This window comes from Hirundo rustica, chromosome 10 (genome assembly GCF_015227805.2).
Source record: "Hirundo rustica isolate bHirRus1 chromosome 10, bHirRus1.pri.v3, whole genome shotgun sequence".
Classification (NCBI taxonomy): domain Eukaryota; kingdom Metazoa; phylum Chordata; class Aves; order Passeriformes; family Hirundinidae; genus Hirundo; species Hirundo rustica.
The window spans coordinates 17890986-17910189 of record NC_053459.1 but is presented as its reverse complement, the minus strand read 5'-3'; the positions used below and the strand labels follow the sequence as shown (position 1 = coordinate 17910189).

The 19204-nt window shown below is 45.4% G+C and overlaps 1 protein-coding gene across 3 annotated transcripts; it reads right to left on the bottom strand.

Moving 5' to 3' along the window:
* Positions 1 to 815: 815 nt before the first annotated feature.
* Positions 816 to 18853, bottom strand: LAMP3 (lysosomal associated membrane protein 3). 3 transcript variants are annotated; one of them, XR_005702511.2, is made up of 8 exons: positions 18302 to 18853; positions 14775 to 15517; positions 13571 to 13693; positions 10741 to 10798; positions 10043 to 10210; positions 4614 to 6704; positions 1684 to 1913; positions 816 to 1019 (listed from the first exon to the last, which is right to left on the bottom strand). XR_005702511.2 is itself a non-coding variant. In XM_040074819.2 (6 exons), the coding sequence occupies exons 1-6, from the start codon at positions 18345 to 18347 to the stop codon at positions 6565 to 6567; spliced, it is 1278 nt and encodes a 425-aa protein (XP_039930753.1). In that variant the 5' UTR covers positions 18348 to 18853; the 3' UTR covers positions 2503 to 6564. The 3 variants fall into 3 exon arrangements, 1 of the variants encoding a protein (XP_039930753.1); XR_005702510.2 differs by lacking the exon at positions 816 to 1019 and having other exon boundaries at positions 1472 to 1913; XM_040074819.2 differs by lacking the exons at positions 816 to 1019; positions 1684 to 1913 and having other exon boundaries at positions 2503 to 6704.
* Between the last annotated feature and the right edge of the window lie 351 nt (positions 18854 to 19204).

Genomic DNA, 19204 nt, shown 5'->3' with positions numbered 1-19204 from the left:
AGTAGCCCAGGTTGCTGCCAGCCCCATCCAACCTGGCCTTGGGTATTTCCAGGGACGGGGATCGACAGCTGCTCTGGACAGCCTGTGCCAGGGCCTCACCACCCCCACAGGGAAGAATTTCTTCCCAAGATCTATCAGTTTAAGGCCGAGCCCACCCCAGTTGCAGGGTCTTGCTAAACCTGCCCAGCGCCAGCACGGTCAAAATAAGTATTTCCAGTTGTTGTTTACAAATAGCAAAGCAACCGTGCTTTTTCACAACAGGAATACAGAAACGATCAGTTGCAGTAGTGGCAGTGTTTAATGTCTTACGTGTTCTCTATACTCTGAAGCATTAATGGTTTCTTACACAAAGAACATCTTCCGTATGCAAACAATCTCTGCTTGCTCCAGTGCCATTTCGCCGTGGTGACCCCTCACACCAGTGACTGGATGGTTCAAGTAGCTCAAACAGACCCCGGATCAGCTTGGGGAAATCGTCCCTTGGGCCTGAGTGCAAGAGGGATCAGCACTTGCTCTGAGGATGGGGTTTTAAAAACTAAATTATTAGGTGAAGCTTCTGCTTTTCCTTAATCCGTTCACTCCAATCTTCTTCAACATAAGATGCTGACAGTGTAGTTCCTACTTTTGCCTTTTGTAATCCAGATTTCTAAAATATCTTGTTTAATTTGTCTCTAAACACAAGATGGCAGCATTTTATGCAGTTTAACTGTTGGGCACTGGGGAGGGCTGCAGATATTTTACAGTACATAAATCAGAGGTGGCAGAGGAGTTGATGCTTTTAGCAATAGAACTAATGGAAATGGCAAACTCATTTATATTGCAAATCTGCTCTTGGTGGAGGCATCCTGCCAGCAGGGGTTTTAGGACTTGCAAAGTCAAGCGGGATTACCAGACTGTACACGCAGATGTTTGAAAGCGCCGAGTAATAAACCTTCAGTGCAGAAATAATAACTTCCTCAGTGACACCAGTAATATGTTTGATGTGCACATCCATAGTCAGAAGCGCTCAGGTGAACCTGCTAATGTAGTGGATAGGTTGGGTCAGCAACTTTTTTTCATTTTATTGTAGAAGCTAGGCATATTTTGAAAGCTGCTTTGATTAATAATTTGAGTAGTTTGCTCATAACAATTTTTTCCGTAAGCAGGTTGTCAAAAATGTAACTTGAAATATTTTCTTTGACCTAATGACAAAAAAAGTCATTCCATGGTAAAATGAGGTTAAACATTGTCTGGACTAATTTCAAACATTTTTCTGATACAGGAAAGCCTCAGTAAAACTGAGGTTCAAAACCAAGATCTGTGTCTCTTATAAACACAGATGTCCTGACTCAGATTGAGCACCTTCCTTTTGCCCAACAGCCTTTGTTTCTGCATGTTGGAAATGCAACCTGCCCCTATCTAAATTTGTGAAGAAAGAGCTAAGTAAGAAACTGAGTCAGTTTGTAATTTAATAAAATACTTGGGATCTACCAATTCCATAGGCAATAAGGCTCACAGAAAAAGAGAAATGTACATTTTGTGGCATTTTGTGGCTAGCTGGGAAAGCCCAGATGCTGATGAAAGCCCAGCAGTGTTACGTTACTGTGGCAGATAAAGCTCAGACCCACATTCCCCTGCCTCGTTGGCATGCAATGGCCACAGCCCTGGACATGAGGAAAAAGTGTAGTGTCCAAGTCTTGTCACCTTAATCACAAAGGGTAAACTCCATAGAAATCTTCCTCTTTTCATACTTGCTATTTTGCTCAAATTGATGCTTAAAAAGTACATGTCCTTTTATCTTCTAAATATTCTGATGCAAAGGTTTCTTCAAGGAATTCCAAACCTTTATGCCTCTGGGACAGTCCAGGGTGTGACTCATAGATGGGGACTTTCTGCATTTTAGTAAAGTTCTGTTCCTCCATCTGGTATTAAACCTTGTCAAGAAAGAGAGAATTTTGAAACACCAGCAGCCTTTGAGGGCCTACTTCACACATACAGGTGTGTATTTACCAGTCCAGCTTCTAAAACATGAACAAGTGAGCAACCTTGCCCATTAAATAGCACCAAAAGATAGCACCAAAAGATAGCACCAAATTTAACACTGCACCAGATCAAGCAAGTGCCAAAGGGCAGAGCAAACTGCCCCTGCTCTCCTTCTGAAGGGGCTTGCAAAGTTTTCACCTTGTGACATTAAATTATCCATCATGTAGGAGTGTGCACTAACACAAGAAATTGAATTAAGCACGATTCTGGTATTTTATCCCTGAAGGAAGTTATGGCTTCTCTGCTGCCCTCGCCAGCACTTCTCCAACAGCCGAGTTCCTCAATCAGCTGCTAGCAGCAGAGAGATTGGTTTTTTGTCCCCCATCTTTACCACGTCTCCTGCTTTCCTGTAATCCATCTAACAACCTTTGCTTCATGAAGAGTACATGTGAGACCCACTCCGCCATTTCAGAGATAAAATCATTGCACAGCAATGCACACTCCAATGATTAAATACAGCCTTTATTGTGGAAACACCAATAATAGAAAAATAAAGAGCATGTCTTACTTCTCATAGCAAATTATTTTTAGCAGCCATACATTATAGCAAGCTAGAAGTGATAAGCCAAGCCATGTTCAAATAGTCAAGATGCCAATCTAATTTCCCTTCCTCTTTCAACTGAATTAACAGCTGTTTCTTAATTTGCACTTGTCCATCAGAGAACAAAAAGGACTGAAAGAAATTAGACCTTGGTATTTAAACTCCTCAGTGACTTGTCTGAGTCACTGTGACACACACATCGTGTCACAGTGACATCATCGTGCTCCTGGGATGCCCTCATTCTGTCTTGGATGTGCGAGAGACCACAGGTGATGGGCATGGGAGCTGCAGCAGAGCACCAGGGAGCCGTAGGGATGTGGGGACGTGGGGATGTAGGGATGCGCTGACCTCCTGGTCCCTGCGATGGCCCCACGGCCTCCTGACCAGCACATGCTTGCACAGAAGTTAAGCTTTGTTTCCCTGGTGGGTGCATCACATCATCAATGAATCATATCACCCTGATCAGCACCTTTTGGTTCAGGGCCAGGTTGGTCTGAGTCTGGGGGAAGAAGTGAGCTGGGGCTGCTGAGTCACTCTGGGACCCAGCTGCAGCTTTGTCTCCTCCCACAGCGGAGAAAATTGCCCTGCTGCCCCATGATATGGCCATTATGGCTTATCTAGTGTGCAAGCAGTTTTCCAAATATCCTTCTTTTGTATGGTGTTCTTTTAGGGACTTTTCGCTCAAGTTGTTTCTTCAGACAAGATGTTTAAAAGAGCAAGTCCAGCAACACCAAGACTACTTACCCCTACAGAGTTTTCCCAGTGGGAGGGAGACCTCAAAGCCACTCCATTAGATTGAAAAGTACCAGCTAAATATATTCCTAAATTCTGGCAGAAAATAACACAAGCATTCAGCTTTTAGAGCTGCACATGGCAGCTCAGGGAGCAGCTGGGCTGTCTGATTCTAATTCAGCGTCAAATTTGGAGAGACAACGCTCCCTGCTATGCTGACACACATCCCTGCTGCAGGCTGGCTGGGTTTTGGGATCGGGGATGGAGGTGATGGGATACAGGATGGGCCACAGCTGAGAGAAAGGTTGCACTGCAAGGCTGGGATCTCCCAATGCAGTAAGGATTTCTCCAATGGATACCCTACTGCTGTAGGTACTACCCTAGTGCTGTAAAGCACTAACACCATTGGATTCATTTTGCTGCATGTTGGCAGCATTTCCTGGGAGCATCCAGTTGTTTCATTGGTTTGCACCACGTGCACTTCACCTGTGGCAGTTGGAGCAAGCCCAGAGTATTGTTCATGTACAAATGGCAGAATGCAGCTTCATAAAAATAGCAAACAAATAATAGCAAGAAAAAGCATAACAACAAATCAGGTAAATCTGAATCCAAACACTGTTCTCTACCAACATGTTGATTCACTATAGAAAGAAAAAAAAAAAACTATGGGGAAAAACATTATTCATGCATCACTAGTAAAAATGCCAGGAGTCTCAGTATTAACCACGGAATTAGCAGTCATTCGTAACCCTTTTCTGTCCTCATGATGATATAGGACTTTTTAAAAAGACTGAATATTAACATAAAGAAATTTTTTAGCACAGAACCATGCTATATCCATGTCAGTAGAAGTAACACAGATCACACAATCCAACAATCCAAAGAACATGTGAAATGGGACTCAGCTTTGACAGAGGAAAGATATCTATTGTTCCCTGGGCAGCTTTGGGCCCTGACCATGTGCTTTTGTTGTTAAAATGCCCACATGTAGCAGACTGGGACAGCAACATCCCTACTGCAGGCACAGGCTCATTTTCAAGTGGAAGCTCTTCATCCATTTACCTTTCCTCCCAGACATTTCTTCTTTTTTTTTCTCTTAAAAAAAAAGGTGAATGCTTTAATAGCATATAAAAACCCGCTTTCTAAACAACAGATTCATAGTATTGAGTAACCCTGAGAATCAGAGGCCCAAGTTCTGAGTCCAGTGGCTGCTTCTCTGTTATGGTGGAAGGAGGAAAGGAAAATGAGCTCGATAAAGCTCACTAAGCATTATGAACAGTGCTGGAGCCCTTTGCAAAAGAATAATTGAAATACTTACATTTCAATTTGAGTATTCAACTGAATCACTGTGTCTGTAATGAAACCTTGAAAGTTTGGTATCCTATTTCTTGTGCTATTTTACCTTATAAATGTATTCAGCTGTTCCTGTGCTCACAGCTGGTTCTGATGTTTCTCCAAGTGTAAAAGTGCTTCAAAACTATCTTTCTTATTTATTGGTTCATTCAGACTCAAAGAGAATATTTCTAGAGAATGTTAATTACTTCCACAGCTACATATTATACTCATTACAGAGCAGTGTGGCCATGTTTTCTGCTTCACACTGACCAACATCTCTAATTAATTCATAGAATGGAAGAATTTCTTTTCTTTCTTCATTTAAATAAGTAAACTAGCAATGGTGAAATACTAGTAAAATATCAAAACTATTTTTAAAATACTTAAGGGAATATCTGACAAGACAGAACCATCAATTTTATCCAGTGAAAATCCAGTGACATTTCATTACTGTTAATAACTGTGCAGGATTTGGGCCATTATTCATAGAAATTAAATTGGCTCCCAGCATTTCCATTTTGTTTAGATACAGATTAAACTGTCAAGGCATTTTTGCATATGACTTCAGTATTTCTTTTGTTTAATGAGTGCCATTCCTCAGTCCTTTTCCAGGCCAAGCTTTTATTAGTAAAATTTCAGCCATTAGTCTAACTCCTCGGAGGAAGTGTGCTTTATTGAATATTATTTTCTTTTTTGCAAATGTTTTTGTACATAATATTTCATCATCTTGATGTCATTTGCTTCAGTGAGCAGACTGTGTGGCACGTGCACACGTGCATGTGTGTGTATGCACACATTTCTGCACATGTAAATCTTTTGTGACAAGGAGCTTTTCCTTGTTACAACGAAGAACACGAGCTGGATTTAAATCTCAAAAGCAATTACTATTCTCATGCCTTCATCATTGGTTTAGCAGGAAATAGACTACAGGGTGTATCAGTGTGCCTTAAAGCAACTCCAAATCATTTCCATATGAAAATCCAACTGCTCAGCTGTGAGCACACTGGAGAACACTCACTTTTGGGTGGAGTTTGTCCAGAGCCTGTGCAAGATTTTATTTCCCACAGAAGCCTTGACCATACAGCATCAGTGGATTTCCATTTCTCATGGACCTTGTGCATGGTCCCCAGTGGTGGTCACTTAATCCCAGGCATTTCCATGAGCCTGGCATCTTTCTGGATTAAGAGATCACCCTGTTGCCCCAGTAGAGGACATTTCCTGGGCTCAGTGTGGTTTCTGTGACAGGTCCATGTCTGAACAGCACATTGGGGACTCTTGAACTCTCACAAGACCAGGAACACATTAAGCTCCAGGGTAAGAGTCACAATTACCCCTGTGTCTTTGGAAAGGGCTTAGTGGGAGAACCCCAGGCACTTAGAAAGTGTAACTGTGTTGTAGGACTGGTGAGGACTTGCTTGTGAGTGGAGTCACACTGGACACTTCCTCTGAGATTTTGGCACACACCATGTTCTGAAAAAAGCTTTCAGTGAGCTCTCACTTAGCAGGGTTGTCTGTAGCTGTGGGCCTCTGTTTATTGACCTGTAGGTCAGATTTACATCTTTTGATAAATCTAAACACCATCATTAACAAACCTGATGGATTTTATGGGGGATAGTGATACTGCTTGCTTTAAGCTATTTTTAGGAGTCTGGTTTAAGTGATCTGAATGAGCTCCTTTGTTGATAACAGAGAGAATTTAAGCTCCTCATTTTGGACTATATCTAAATTAGATGCTAAAAATAGCCTAAAGTAGAAGGTGTGAGTTCTCTCCTCCCCACCTTAAGGAAACTCCTTCCAGAAACATTCATTAGCTGTAAACACATGGTGTCATCTCACTTCAAAATGTGGCTTCAGGGCAGGGAGATTGCCAGGCAGAAGCAAAAACTCCTGTGACTTCTCTGCTTGTTGCACACGTTTGGAAGCACAAGGGCACCTCAGATGCGTTCATATCCTCTATGTGGCTTTCTCCTGGAGATCAGGAAGGTGGCAAACACAATCACAAATAATCCCAGGATACTCAGGGACACTGCAATGGGAGCTACTCTGCTGTTTCTATCAGGAAAACATTCTTCTTCTGAAAAGAAAAGGATATAGAGAATGTTATAGTAGAACACCATACTCCTAAACTGTACATCTGTATTCCAGAAGATGGCAAATACAAGCCAGAAGTTCTCAAAACCTTGCTTTCTTTTGTTTTTTCTTTCTTTTTTCTAAGCTATACTTACTACACTTTTTATCTGTGGTGAGCCTTCTCTCAAGAAAACCATCTTTGCCCCTTTTGCAGTAGCTCTGTGCTTCCCTAGAGAGCAGCTCTCCTCCTTCATATCTGCAGGAATTGTTTCACCACTCAGCATACACACAGGAAGAGCTTCCTTCCCAAAAACAAAGGGGGAGCATCACAATACAAAGTGCCAGTCTGAAAATAAAGAGCAAGACACATCCTGCATGGTCAAAAACTGCTCCTGTGTAGCATCTGATTGCTTCTTCCCAGTGAAGAGGATCAGGCCAGAGACAGAAGCCCATGGTCCAGAACATCGTTAGTGCAGAAGGGATCCTTGTTAAGTCAGTGTTTTCTAAGAAAAATCAAATTCTAATTGTTCTCCCTGTTTAATTCAGAATCTTTGTGGATAATGGTGGCTAACTCAGAACATTCAGAGATTAGGAATGCAGAAGCCTTGGACATAGTCCAGGCAGTTGCTTTAGCAGTACCTTTGCAATGTTGTTGTACATGTGATTATATCAGACACAAATCGTATCTTTGAAGGACCATGGGAAGATATCATTCCAAACACATCTCTTAGCTACAGAAAGTGCAAATCCTGATATACTCAGCCAGTGCCTACCCAAATGAATATTCAAATCATTCTCTGATTAAACAGAAACTTGTTACTTTAAAGTGAACTTCTAGCCTAAGGTAAATTGGTGGCTTTCCTATAGAGAGACTGCACCACGTGGGCCACTGACAGAAATGGAAAATTAACCCAGTAACAATGGCAGGATCAGCCTCAAATCCAAAATACAAATGCAGTCCTGGGGGTGAAGGCAACGTCTGGGAATGACCACTAGTGTGGTACCCCAGAATTGGATCAGACCTACATCTTCCATCAGATCCACAGGAATGGTCCTTCCTCAGGCTCCAGGGAAAGGCAGATCTCTGTCCTGCTGCTGTGAGCGGCACCTGCAGAGCAAACTGTTCTCTAAGCAGGGCAGTGTGCTCAGCTAAACCCCACAGTACATCCCAGCTCAGCAGCAAATCCAGTTTCCAGCCAGGATACCAGGGAGATCCGACACCCTGTGCCCCTCTCACTCCCTGTGACTGTTCCAAGGCAGGTTTCAACAGAGCTCTGAGATAAAAACCTTGACTGTTATTCCATGACTGTGCTGGCACAGGTTTTAGCTTGGCTTGGGCTTTTCCCCCATGGGAATTTTACACTGGCAGTGAGCAATGAGCTCAGGGAGCATGTGGAGTCCATGAGATCATGTCACAGCTCCAGAGCTTCCACATGGCTTTTCCCAAAGTCTGATCCTCTTCTGCTCTAATCCAGATGGTGATGCAATACCACAAAGCCAAAGGCATGAGCATTCTATTAGAGTTTGCCTTTTAAAAGCCCTGTCTGGTTAATGTAATCTGCTGATAAATGAGCTGAAAAGTATTTGCATCTAAGTGTTGTAAAAGCCAGAGATGTTTGAACTGGCCATTTTACTTCGATGAAACATTGGGAATGAAGGAGTGAACTCTATGTACTCTAGGAATTGTTTCTGATCCACTGAGGTATAGAAGATTTCCAGATTGGTATAGAAGATTTCCAGATTTATATAGAAGATTACAGATTTCCAGACTCAAACAGACCAAGTGTTATTGATATAACACTGTAATCTGTACAAAATTGTAAGGAACTTGAAACCGGTGACAATTAATGTTTTCTTTTTCTTCCCCATTTAAAGATAAGCAAATCAGGAGCAACGGAAGTGAAACTATCAGTCTTGAGAGGGAGGAGGGGAGAAGGCTGGTGATGTGTTTCGTCATTCCTTCACTGGGGATTTTCTCCTTCAGAATCTGCATATGCAGCCGATACACAACAGTTTCATGACTGTTTTATAGCCACAGGGGAATTATTTCAGAGGTGGGAGCTGTTTTCTCAGCTCTCCGATTAAGAGCAAAGCTAATTTAAATTTGTATGTGGTATTGACTAGCAGAGATTAGTCTGACTTGGAGAGAGAGAGAGAGAGGGAGAAACAGAGAGCATCTGTCTCAGCTGAGTCCCTCCTAGAGGTGAGGCCATACCTAATCCCATAATTAAGGTCATTCATTGTACACATTTGAATGGGAATGTGGGGACCAGATGGGATCCCATGAGTTCCTCCAGCTCAGTGTTATCCCATGAAAATACTTCATGAGAATGAGAGCATAGATGGGATTCTCAGTGTGGAGAAGGACCACGTCTTTAAAAAGCCCCAAAAGTTGTTTCCCATTATATCCCTTTCAGAATGGAAAAGGTAACCAAAATGGTGACCTGACAGAAGAAGAATTGGTCGAGCAGAGCTAAACTGAGTCAAAAGACAGATCTACAGTAAAAGGAAGAACACAGGGCCAATATTTTGTAAGCACGCAGAAAGACAAGTGGCAGAAGAGAGGATGTTTTATTGATGCATCTGAAGGGCTGGAGAGCAGGTCAGCACCCTCTGTGCACCTGAGTTCTTGCATGGAGATGCCCTGAGAGGAAGCCACAGAAATGAGAAGATGAACAACATGAAAGAGACCACAAGGTCACAATGAGTCCCCCTCTCTGGTCTTTGTCTTTTACTGATATCCCTGGTCGTCTCTTTGTGGCACTTCTCCAAGAAAAGACAAACTGAAGAGATGAGCATCATGGTTAATTCTGAAGCTGGGAGTGGGCCAGTTGTGCTCCTTCTCAGGAGCAAATTTCATCATGTCTAGACACAGCTGCTCTGAAAATATTATCCTGCATTCACAAATATCCCTTATTAGCTGGCAGTTTTGGTGCTGCTGCTGCAGGACAACATGAATATCAGAAGCCTTTAAAAATAGCTAAAATCTGGCTATATTGGGAGCAGTGACCTGGAAATGAACTTTGCATACTGGGGTTTGGGCCATGCACTGGTGGTGAACACACCTCTGCTTGTTCCGGGAGAAAATGGATGAAGAAGAAAATTGTGTCTGTAAAGCTGAGCATTTTTAATGAGAAGGTGAAACAGAAGGTACTGAATGCAGGGGGAAAAGATCTTTTCCCATCCTCCATATGTCTTAGCACTGTGTTGGAAATGACTCAGGAACGGCTGAGAAAACAGCAGTGGGATGTGTATGGGTACAGTTTAGCAGATTACATCCATCAGGCCACCAGAGTGCTGGCAGGTAGATCTGGGAAGGGTGGAAAATATCCTTCTACTCACCTTGTCCAAACTGGTTACCCACAATGTCGAACGCCTGCAGCTGCATATGAACAAAGAGGATCTCGAAGTTCCTCTCCAAGGGGAAGATTTGCCTGCTGGCACACTTAAAGGAATTCCCCAGCTTTGTTGTGAACAGCTTCTCGTTTAGAACAGCATAGTAAAACATACCTGGAGGCGAGAGAGAGACAGATGAGAATCCACACTGACTCCACTGGAACCAACATCTTTCTGGGGTAAAATGGTCTCAGAGGTGAGTAGAGCATGGACATTTTCGCCATTAACAATCACTTTTTCTTCTTACATGTTTAAATGAGTGCTTTAACTATCAATGGGCAACTCAGCTGAACTTAGGTCTGAAAAAGTGGCTGAAACTTCAGATGCTTCTTCAAATCACATTTTAACAAATTGAGTCTGCAAGAGGGGGTCACCTCACAGGAGCAGGTGAGGTTTGAAGTAATCTCTATTCTGAAGAGTGGGGCGGGGAAAGCTTTTGAGATCAAAAAGAAAATGTAATAATAGTGACATATTTGCAGCCAGGTCCCTTCTCTTCCATTTTTATACCATAAGATTTAGGTGAGTGACACATTGAAAGCTTGATAAAACACATATTTACAAAATCCAGTGTTTTAAAGATCTGAAAACTTATCCTACACCCAGAACAGTTTGATATGAAATTAAGGCAGAGTAAAATCACTAACCTTCAGAAGATAACTGTATTCTGCTCTCAATTTTAGTGACAGAGTAACTTGGAGCTTGCTGCAAAAGAAGATATATCTTTATTCATAACACATATTTGCAGGGGAAAGAAACACAGCTTACCTCAGCAAAATGGTCATAAAGAATTTCATAAAGAAACGTTTTGTAAAGCATCACCTTTGAGACCCAAGAACTAACTCTCTTGGAGGTATTTTTCTTTTCTGAATCTCAGCTGCATCACCAATTCTGCTCAGTTCAGTGAAACAGGACCATGCAGGTGTCATTTTACACAGACTGCTCAAGATGGGCTCTCAGGAGATACTTGTGATAACCAAAAGGAGGAAGACTGCTGACATGGAAAGCACCTGGTACAACAACACAGAACAAGATTTCCAGCCAGGCTGTGTGTGCCTGAAACCCTAGTGCAGCCGTGGACACTGCCCTCCCCTGGAGTGTCAAAGGTTGAGAGCCAGCCCTGGGAACTTCCCCCTGGTATCGGTGTTGGAGTAAAATGTGATGCCTCATGCAGCAGCCCTGCTAACCAGTTTAATTCCTGCTGTGGTCACTCAGGGACTGCTGAGTGCAGCTGGTGGATAAATGGCAGTAGACATGAATGTGTCCTGTGCTCCCGGTTAAAAACTGGTAGGATGGAGAGGGAAAATTGAAGAAAGAAATACACCAGAGAAGAGGTTCTCAGTGTTATTCCAACTGAAAGACATAATTAGGTGAAACACGACCATTTTTGGGTGGCCGTGCTTTTTTCTGTTTGGCCACAGTTGAAAACTTTTCTTGGGGAAAACACCTGCTCCTACTTCACATCTTGTGGGCCGGTTACACAACTTCCTTTTTTCAAGCCCTTTGCAGAGGCCGATGGAGTGGTGAGCACTGAACCAGCCCCTCTCCTGTGCCACCCCAGCCCTGGGGCAGGAGCCAGCTCCTCTCCCAGCAGGGACAGCCACAAGTGCCACTGCTGGAGCACTCCTGCTTCAAAGCACCGGGAGAGGCTGTGGGCACCAAACTCAAAAAGCCAGCAGCAAACTTGTTTTCTTATTAACTTGAATTTCAAAGCGGTCCAAGCTGAGCCCTGCTATGCTCTTGAGGCTTATCTTGAAGTGAAGGGTGCATTGTCTAATGCTGTGCCAGAAACCACCTTTTTCAAGGGCAAGACAGGTCAAGCACCTCCTAAAGGTTCACATCACTCTCCTTAGCACTGATGCAACCTGGGGCTTTTGTGGGTACTTGAATCCCCAGCCTTTCTCTAAGGATTCTTGTAACACCAAAAATGCTCCTCTTGTTGCAGGAAGCACACATTTAAAGCAAACACTTAGAGTCTGAACTGATCCTTTGTTTTGAATGAGCTCCTTCATTTTTTACCTTACTTTTCCTCTGCAGCTCGTAATAAAACTTTCTGCCATAAGCTAAAATAAAGATGACTACTAATCAAAATATTTTCTCTGTTCAAGAATTAATTATGTAAGTGGGGTATAATTTGCTGTTCCCTCTTGGGCTTTCTATGAAAGTGATTGATTAACCATTTGTGCTTTTCTTAATTGTGTCTAATTTGAGCTTGGAACCAGGCTGCAAGACTGACACTTTAGCTTGATTAATTGAAGGGCACAAATCAGCAGTGATGGCCAGATGCTGTGGAGCTCCAGGACATGGCCTTGATGTTCCTGACACCTGCCAGAGTTAGGTGGGATCCAACCTGTGCCATGTTCCTGCCCATTCCTCCCTACCCATTAACAACTTTATACACAGTGTCAGTTCTGTTTTACCTCTGCTGGCATCATCACCCAGCCCTTACAGCTTTCAGGTAAATAGTGCTGCCTCCCAAAATGGGCAAATGTCTGAGTTAGCAAGAGTTTAGCTGTGCTCAGGGATTTTCTCCTGTGCTTATAGAAGCTGCAGCTCTCCTGGCAGCTTGTGTTAAAGCCACAACTACATATGATGTGGCCCCAGTGAGAAACATGGAATTAATGGATACAACGTCAAAAACAAAGCTCAGTTTCCCACTGTGTAAGCAGGAGCTCTGTCTTGCCCAAGTTTCTGTGCGAGTTTATAGGTCTCCCTGGTGTGGTGCATTTTAAGGCCACTTATCTAAAGTTTTGTTGTTGCAGTTCCCTTGTTTGGAATTTTCCACTCAGAAATTAGATGAAATTAGACTCCCTCAGAACACATCCTGTGGATGTGTCATGGCTCCTGGGCACTTAAAACTGCACAGGCTGTCCTTTGAATTTGACAACCCCAGCTGGCTTTAAGGGGAAGCAAATGGCTGAGAGCAACTTGACAGTGTGAGTCAGAGCTCCCAGCACACCTTGTTCCTGCACAGGGACTCGTCCCAAACCCTTTCCCTCTGTAGCACTCCACTGCAATCAGCAGGCATGACCTTCCCTCCCATGAGACTTTTACCTATGTAAAAAACAGACTCAGATTTTGCTTGGCTATTCCTAGACTTTGTGTTGCTTGATGGGCAGCTCTAACACTGCTCTCTGGCACTTTCTGTCAGAGGATGGCAGAGAACTGTGCTTACCCTTCCCTTCCAAACTGAAAGTTCAAACAGGCCTGATTTAACACTGAACTCAGCTGTGCTGTGAGCACAACCTTGCACCAGGCAGCCTTCAGAGGTATTTTCCAACCTGAATGAATTAAACCATGGTTCTCTGGCTCTAGCCCTTTGGGAAGAACAGGAGTAACCATGCAGTTATGTACAGATGGAAAACAAGCACAGAGATAGATAAAATACCGTTTCCCACAGCTCAAGCTGGATCAAAGGCAGCCTAAACTCTAGCTTCCCAGTCCTAAACACTCCTTCCCTCTAAATGCAACAATTACCTTTACAAAGGTGATGTTTACAAATCCTCTACTAAAAGTTAAGTTCAGCTCAGACTGCACCATCCCACAGCTCCCAGATATCTTTGTCGCATTAGGGTTGACAGTCACATATTCCATCTGCTCCTGTAGAGAGAAAAGACATTGCAGGGGTGATGATGAAGAGATGGGGGGTACTTGAAAGCAGAGATTTAATAACTTTAAAACATGCAGAGATTCTGCGTGGCTGAATGAACCACGCAGTGGTGGTGGCAGCCGAATCACTGCCTGCCAGGGTCATTCCCCACTTGTAAACCAGCACTGGCTGTTGTCTGACACATCACTGAGCTGCTCCAGTGCATTAAGCTGGCAGAAAATATTTGGTTTCTGTTTATTCAGTGAACTGATATGATTCAGGGTCAGATGACTACGAGTGGTAATTTATAAAGAGGGAGCACCTTATGTTTTTGTAAACATCTCACTATGGTCTGGTGAGGGTGGGAATCCTGCTCCCTTCCTGGCTTCTGCCAGGACAAGGAATGAAAATTCCCTTTACCAACATTAGACAGTCATCCAGTGTTAGAAATATTCAGACATCAAACACGAGTATTTGTATTTGTAACAGGGATGGCTCAAATAAAAGGACTCCATAGCCTGAGGATGTAGCTCCATGTGTTCTATTAATGGAGGCTACAAAACCTTAAGCCTGAGGGACACAATTGCCATATCAGGTTGTATGATATGAATATCTTTTGCTGAATCATTCTCAGTGGATCACTTCTAGGAGAGAGGACCAGCTCTTCACTACCTGGCAGTTTCCATGATCCTAAAATGTCCATACATCAACATCAGGACAACCCACCTCTAAATCCAAGTTTGTGAACTGGCAATTTCTTCCTTTCGTTGCAACTCGCAATGTCAAGTTCTTACCTGAGGCCAGTTCGGATTTTAACTAATCTCCTCTTCTAGGAAGCACCAATAACCCTGCTGGCTGATCTCCTGCCCCACCATTGCTCCCACAAAAATATCACTGAAGTAAGAAAGCACCTTTGCATCATCATCAACGGGCCAGAGTACAGCAGCTGGGATGCTGTGGCACGTGGGGAGCCTCAGACTGGCAGCAAACCACTTATTGTGGTCATGGAAGCTAATTCTGAAAATGGCTTGGAAAGAGCTAATAACTCCAGCTAATGAATAAAGTCACTGCCAAGCTCAGCTCCCACCTCACCTGTTGCGTGTTTCGAGCCATCAGCTGCAGGCCCATGACGGCTTTGACGCAGGTCCCGTTCCCGTCGGAGAGGGTGTAGGTGCCTGTGGGGATGGCAGAGGGCTGCGGGGTGGGCCGGGGTCTCGCTGTGCTGGCAGGGGACGTGGGGGCCGTGTGTGTCCCTGCACTGGTGGCTCCTGAGCCACTCGAGGCCGTTGGGGCGCCCGTGGCTGTTGTTTGCGTCCGTGAGCGCGTGCTGCGCCCGGCCCCGGGCGTGCCGGTGGCCGCGGAGGCGCTGCTGGCGGCCGTCCCCTGGGTACTCGCTGTCTCGTGCTTCAGGGAGGTGTTGGTGGCCGCTGCCGTGGCTCCTGTGGTCGCGAGTGTTCTCCTCCCACGCCCGGTGGAGGACGCAGAGGGAGCGGTTGCGTTCTCCACTGCAGCTGTAACCGAGGCCGTGCTCTGGGCGGCCGTGCCGGCGCTGTCTGCGGGTGTCGTGGATACGGTGCCTGCTCCTGCCCGGGCTGCCCTGCGCTGGCCTGGAGCTGAGGGTGCCTGGAGCCGCTCCGTTGTCTGCTCAGTTGTTCCGTGGCTCACGAGTGTTGTTTGAAGAGGGCCTGCGCTGTTAAAATGAACTGTGGTGCTTTGATGAGGTGAAGAACGATAAAAGGAAAGTGGCTGAGCAGAAGTAGCCGCTTGGTGGAAGGATGTGGTTTCTGGAGACAGTTCGACCCCCAGGACCACTTCAGCGAAGCAGGAGGAAAACGCTGCAAAGAAACGAAAGTCACTTTATCCAGTTCATATGAAATTGGCACCTGACTGCCACTTTAGGTGATACCAGCAAAGTGCAACTTGAGACAGTTGAAAAACCTCAAAAAATATTGTGATTTTTCTCAAAATGAACCTGAAAATGCATAATTCGTATGATACTTTAGTTCATTTTTTCTCTTTCCCCTACGCTTTACCACAGCTGGTGCAGGGCTGTTAATCAGATGACTGATCTCCTTCTGGGGCCAGGGGAAAGCCAGAGCAGTTGCCATGCACCAGTTATGGGTAGCTGCATCCAAGTGTATCAGCATGATAGAAACAAGAAAAAAGAAGTCGCAATTTTGACTCTTTCTTCCCCTCTAAGACTCTGAAACAAGCCATATTTAAATTTACACAAGTCCTAAATTGTCTGTAGGTCCTCGTTTTCAGTTCACAGATTGGTTTTGGTTACTGACCAGGTAACACAGATGTAGAAAGAAATATTATTGAACTGGCATTAGGATGCCACCCATAGCTTTTAAAGAAAACTTTTCAAAAGGTCATTTCAACCCAATTATTTTTCATTATTCAGCCAGACAGGGTCACCTGAGGGGTAAAGCCAGAAATGTCTTTGGAGTGACCCATGGCTCTTGCTCACTGGCTGACCACCAGACTCTTCCTACAAGCATTTTGGGGCTTCTGCCAGTGCTTGGCCACACTGCTAAACCCACTGGCTTGGACTGTCTTCCCAAAGGCATTTGGCCACATCAGCTCTCAGGGATGGGCAGGGATCACTCTCCTGCTGCACCCATTGGCACTGGCTGTGTTTGGGTGGCTGCTGGAGGTGGTTTGGTGGCTCTGCTGTGTGAAGGGGCAGATGGGCCCATGGGGTCCCTGACCTACCCTCCAGCTGAGGCTGGGAAGGCTTCCACGGCTCCTTAGCATGGCCTCATTCCTCTCTGGGAGCCTGGCTTGGCTCAGAAAGCGTCCATGAGCACGGCTCCCCCAGCATAGCCTTTTTGTACCTCTGCCAGCAGAACAGGCCACAGAAACACGAGGATCCACCACTCTGCACCCCACAGTAGTTTCCCTTTTTTTTCCTCCCTAAAGCCGACTCAGAACTTCACACAAGCAACAATTTGCTTGAGGGATGCGAGTGCCCTGGGGTGTATCTTCCCAGAGCAAGCAGCTGAAGTCCCCTTGTCTCACTTTAGCACCAAAATTGCGTGTAACAGATGCCGAGGGCTGTGTGAGAGCCCTACAGACTCCTTGCAATGCTCCAGAACAAAACTCTCAGAAATGGACCAGCGCAGTTCTCAGAAAAGGATCAGCACAGTTCTCAGAAATTCAGTCCCAGTCTGGCCCTGGAGATCCCTTTTTCATGCTTTGGTGACAAGTTTCAGTCACAAGGAACATCACTGCTCTGCTCCTGGATGGGAAGCTGAGTGCTCGGTGCCGTGGCCTGGCTGTTCCATGTCTCAGCCTGTACTGGGGTGTGTGTCAGAAACTCTTACTGAGGAGTTTTTTCCCCTTTTCATCTAACCACACTGGTCTGTTCAGCTGCCCAGTGGCTTTGTTCTGCTTTCTGCTGAAATTCTCCTGTTTAGCTGACTGATTCTGAGTGGACACGAAACCTGATCCAGCTCCTGTAATCAGTGAAAATGCTTTCACCAGCCTTGGCTGCTTTGGTTTGCTGGAGGAATTGGAAAAGCACCAAGATTTTCTGAGAAGTTTCACTTCTGTCATAGCTTCCCTCCAACCCATTTGACCTTTATCCCTTCAGCAATAATTATGTTTCATTCCCTGTCTGCATAGAAAGACTTGACTTTGTGACATTAATAAAACATCACAACAAATTATTAAAGGAAATATCACAAACAGGTAAGGAACAGAGGAAATAAGTTCTTTCTGGTCAAAAGTGATTGCTGACCACTGAATTATCAGTGTTGCTTCTCAGTCTGATCTTGCTCTCCCTTTCATTTTTATGTCTTGGGGCTACTTCAGCCAACTTTGGCTATGAAGCAGGCATGGAGGAGCAGAGAGATACAGCAGGAACTGCTCGTGGTCGAGTCCCTGGGCACTTTCCCTGCTCATGGACTGGCAGGGGGACAGGGCTTGTTCCTCACGTGTTCTCCATGTGCCGATGGCAGAACTCACCCAACAGCATGCTCAAACCCTTGGCCACTCCACAGATTAAATCACATTTTGTCCCTCGTCACCAGGCAAATTTGGTGCTGCTCAGGTGGTGAGCAGGGACTTAAAAGCGCTGGGAGATTTCCTTCATGTGTATGGCTCCTCAGATTTTCACAGAGCAGCTATGAAGGATCAAAGGGTGATTCTGATGGGCTTTGTCATTGAGAGAAGCCCAAGCCTTGTCTTCTCCAAGCCCCTGCCTCACTCCTGCTTTCCTGATCCTGGTCTGCATCTTGCAGTGCAGATAAATTAATGACTCGAGCAACGCTTCCTTAGTTTTTTCTTTTCACTCAGGATTTTCAGTTAGTTCTGCAGAACTGAAAATCATTTTTAATTAAGAAAAACAAAGACAGAAAAGTCTGCTTCAACATGGCTTTGAACTGACTCCTCCACACAGAGTTCAAGGGAAAATACAGAGCAAAACATCAAACTAAGCGTATACACCGCAATTAACAACAGGTCCGGTTATTCTTAGCAGTGGGACTTTACCGAAAGCACCTTAGCAACAAACCTGTTCCAAGTTTACAGTCTGTTGGGCGCTGTCCTGGCTGCAAGGAAACAAAACTGGCATAATGTCCCATTTTTCAGGTAGGAAGGATGCTGTTACTCACCGCAGGCGAGGGTCAGCGAGACGAGGGGCCGTGCGCTCCTCCCCATGGCCGGCGCGGTGCGGGTGTGAGGCGCTGCTTCTCCCCGGGGAGCGGCTGCAGACGAAACCGAGCTTTCCTGCGGACTGAAAAGTTTCGCTTGCTGCGGGGAGTGCTCAGTCACATGGCTGGGAAGGAGGTGGAGAGAGAGGGGGAAGACCGATGCCTCTCGTCTGTAAACTCACGCAGAAGGGAATAAATTATGGTTAGGAAAGAAAGTGAAAAGAGAAATGACTGCCAGGCTGATGGGGACCTGGGAGCTGGTGCTGAGGGAAAGCTTCGAGCATGTCCCTCCATCTGTGAGAACCTGGTGCCAAGCACCCCAGCGGAGGGTCACAGCCTGTAAACCAGTGTCCTCCCTGTGTTCTTTAGAAAATACTTTATTTAAGGCCAAACTCCATTCTTTTTTTAGAGGGGAGAGGCGTGACCATCTCCACAGAGCACCTGCTACAAGACAGGGCTGGGCCGAGCCCCAGACGGGCTCTTGCCCCAGGTGGGGACCATCCTCTGCTCCCAGGCGAGTTCTCGTCTGAGGCGGATGGAGGCGATCACTGTTAGTGCTGCATCCAAACGCCGCTGCCACACAAAGGGCTCCCGCACAGCTCCTGCACAATTCCTGCACAGCTCCTGCACAATTCCCGCACAATTCCCGCACAGCTCCGCACAGCTGCCGGGCCGCGGCAGGAGCTGCCGGGCAGTGCCGGCTGCGGGGCCGGGATGTGCAGCGGGACAGCACCGCTCACTGCGGCCCTGGGCATTCCCTGCCCTGGGCATTCCCTGCCCTGGGCATTTGCCAGGGCCTCTTTGGGGCAGGGAACAAAGCAACCCCCAGGCTGGCACCTGGCGTGCTCCTAATTCTTCTTTTCC

Coding starts and splice junctions, on each gene's coding strand:
- LAMP3 (XM_040074819.2), bottom strand. CDS start 18,347: ATGGGGAGGAGCGCACGGCCCCTCGTCTCGCTGACCCTCGCCTGCG. Junction 15,518..18,301: donor CTCGCTGACCCTCGCCTGCG/GTGAGTAACAGC, acceptor GTTTCTTTGCAG/CGTTTTCCTCCTGCTTCGCT. Junction 10,211..10,740: donor AATACAGTTATCTTCTGAAG/GTTAGTGATTTT, acceptor TCTCGCCTCCAG/GTATGTTTTACTATGCTGTT.